Source organism: Dendroctonus ponderosae, unplaced genomic scaffold (genome assembly GCF_020466585.1).
Source record: "Dendroctonus ponderosae isolate FM_Combo_2020 unplaced genomic scaffold, Dpon_F_20191213v2 Dpon_F_20191213_2, whole genome shotgun sequence".
Classification (NCBI taxonomy): domain Eukaryota; kingdom Metazoa; phylum Arthropoda; class Insecta; order Coleoptera; family Curculionidae; genus Dendroctonus; species Dendroctonus ponderosae.
The window spans coordinates 18,210,712-18,213,915 of record NW_026018165.1 but is presented as its reverse complement, the minus strand read 5'-3'; the positions used below and the strand labels follow the sequence as shown (position 1 = coordinate 18,213,915).

Genomic DNA, 3,204 nt, shown 5'->3' with positions numbered 1-3,204 from the left:
CCGAACGACGGCCTAAAAACCCGAAAAACCCATTAGTTTCAATAAAACATTTTCTTGCTTTAAAACCTTCTGGATGTGGAAATTTACTTGGACATCGATTCAACCTGTGTTGTGTCAAATTTGGAAGGTTGTGTGAATTTGGCTATTTGAAAATCAGCAGGATAAACCTGCGAGCAAAACCAGCTCGACTATCGATTCACATTGACCAGACTAGACAAATCAATGTATTTAGTTGTTAATTCTAGGCCTTTATCAATTTGTACCGATTAGTTTTAGCGCCATGCCATTAGCCAGAGTAATAGTTTTGTTGGCTGTGCCAGTTCGGGCTTTTAGCATTGTGGAAAATGATCGTTTACAATCAATGCCTTCATTATTTGATCATTTTATCGGAACGAATGATTTTTTGCTGCAATATTTGAGTTAATTTCACTGTGCTTTCAACGTTGATAGAGTAAAAAAATGGCAAATAAATAAGCGGCTTTAGATAACGATTTCGGCCTCAAGCAGTCAAACGCAATGTGCATTGTGATGCAAACACCGAAAATAATGGGCCAAATTAAGATATCGGGCCAATTAATCAACAGTGTAACTAAAGCCATCCAGAACGGAAATTCGTCACGTAATTGGGAATCGGTAATACACAATTTTGGAAATTTAATTTCGACACGATTAGCATTCGAACGGCATGACAATCCAGTGAATGGCTCTATGAAACGGATATTGGACTTTACGGTATTGACGATTTTCGTTCATTCTCTTCAAATTAAAATCAACATGCTGGAAACTAATGGAAGTGGGAATGTTTCAGTGTTTAGCGATTTACATTTACAAAATTTGCTATTCATTAATAATTTACATACTTATTAATTACTAATTAATTGTTGCTACTTTTGTAAATGTAAATCGCTAGGGTTCCTAACTAGGAATTTAGCTTTTTCTTACTTTTTGTCATCCACTAGTATCTCGCCTGCAGAGCGAAGGGCTCGACACAATAAGCGCAATAAAGCATATTCAGCAGAAAAGTTGTGCCAAACCTTTCGGATACGAAAAAAAATGAAYAAAAATTTGCTTCTTTTGACGTTCGTCTCTTTGATACTTAATTTTTTTTTAATCTGTTGGCCCTTTAATATCAAATTATCCTTTGCAAGGGTTCTGCGAGAGTTTCGCACGTTTTTGCTTGCCTCCATTCTACCAGTTTGATTATGAACATCAGTTGGTTTTTTCCTCTGTTTTTCAGTTTGTTGGAGTTTTTGCGTGTTTTGGAGCGTTTTTCACTCTGTTGATTTTGTGCAGATCTTTTTTTACCTGATTCTCTTTGAAGATTCCAATGCAAAACGCCCGACGGATTTTCAATCCATCGGCAAATATTAAATTTTCGGTTTTTTCTTTCAATAGTTGCCCTTGTTGCTGCGACGTTCCCTCAATAACTGGCTATTTTTTGCATAACTACTAGTCTTGGACCCAACTTAAAAAGGCCCCAACATAATGGCAATTAGCGCATTATCAACTGCCAGTAGCCGATCATCTTAAGCCAACGGTTGAAGTCAAAGCTTCAATAACGACTAGCAGGCTTGCAAGCAACTGGATTGGGATATTTAATAATTCCCAAGTGAACGGACTGATTAGCATTTAAACGGCCATTACACAGTGCCTGAATGCACCTAAATAATTCATAAACGGCCTGACTATAAGCCTGAAAAAGCTGTAAAGAAGGATTTTCGACTTAGAGAACCAGCTCGACACAGAAGTTCTTTGCTAGAACGCTCCGCCTTTAAACTATGTCTTAATCAACCGTTTTATGCACTTGTTTATTGCCCGGTTGGAATTGTGTGGGATTAATGTAATTATTGAGTTTCCCTGTTAAGTTGCCAAATCCCTGGATTTTCAGTTTGACGCACTCGCGTCCCATGAAGAATCGACCGGTTCAGTAAAATCCATATGGAAGGACCAAAGTATAGTAATTAGGCCAAACGCGTTCTGAGCTTCTATCAATTTCGACGATCTTAAAATGCAAAATAACAAGATGCAGCCATTACCATACAACCACATAACGTCTCTATTAAGTTGAGCGATTTTCGATGGGGAAAAGCTGAAGTTTACCGTATACCGTAACCGTCCTTAACACCACCTTACTAGCGTCAGTCGCCGCTAACGCTCTTGTGGTTATTCTTCGGAATTTGCCACAACACTCCCCTATTAATCCTCCAGTTTCGACTGGGTAATTGAAAAAATCCAATGGCTGTAATTTGAAGGAAAATACTGTGATTTAACACCGGACTCTGAACGCTATGACCTTATAATCTCTTGATAGATGAATTTCAGCGATAAATTGCGCCTGCAGGCTCGATTCCGACTGGAGATTCGTTGTGACAAGGGAAATTTCTGTTGCTGCAGGTGCAGGCAGCAGTGGCGAAGCTGACTCGGAATCTGCAGCTTCGAAACGCCGAAGAAGCAGAACGAACTTCAACAGCTGGCAGCTGGAGGAGTTGGAGCGAGCCTTTCTGGCTAGCCATTACCCGGATGTGTTCATGAGAGAAGCATTAGCAATGCGGCTGGACCTTAAAGAGAGTCGAGTTGCGGTAAGTGAATTTTAATCATTTTTAATTGGCATTCCAAAAAAATCGCGTAGGTCTCAAGTAAAGTCATTACTTTATTATTATTTAGTCACATTAAGCGCACAAAGAAGTCAATTTTACCATTTTTTCTTTATGAATCTTACTCTGACTCTTTTTTAGCGTCTACATCTGTGAGTATGCAAAAAATGCAAAAATATGTGACAGTATGCAGAGCGATGGATTTTCTGGGCTCGCGCTCTGTTTTGCCCCCTTACGCCTTAAATATTTATATCGGAGAGCTTTTAACCTCGGATAATCCATTGAGCTCAAAAAACCCGCATGAAAAATTTTGAATTTTAACCGAAATTTTAAAGGGGTCGATTTTTTCAAAAAATATCAAATGACTCAAAAGACGTCGAATGTTACCTCGTTTTCATCTCGACTGAACGAGGAATGCAACAAACTCTTTGAAAACACGCTGGCAGCTTCAGATCCGGAAAAATGCACATTTTTGGTTCATTTTAAACGTTTTTTTAGCAGTCACGATCTTTAACCCACCGTATTTTTGTTCCTAAAGGCTCAAACGCCTTAAATATTCATATCGGAGAGCTTCTGACCTCGGGAACAATCCATTGAGCTCAAAAAACCC

The 3,204-nt window shown here is 38.9% G+C and overlaps 1 protein-coding gene across 2 annotated transcripts in view; it reads left to right on the top strand.

Annotated features, from left to right (window-relative positions):
* LOC109545376 (homeobox protein unc-4) overlaps window positions 1-3,204 on the top strand; it is a 14,183-nt gene that overhangs the window by 4,670 nt on the left and 6,309 nt on the right. For both annotated transcript variants that reach the window (XM_019916041.2, XM_019916040.2), the window contains exon 2: window positions 2,395-2,579. In XM_019916041.2, the coding sequence (XP_019771600.1) occupies window positions 2,395-2,579 (185 nt within the window). The remainder of the gene's footprint in view (window positions 1-2,394; window positions 2,580-3,204) is intronic.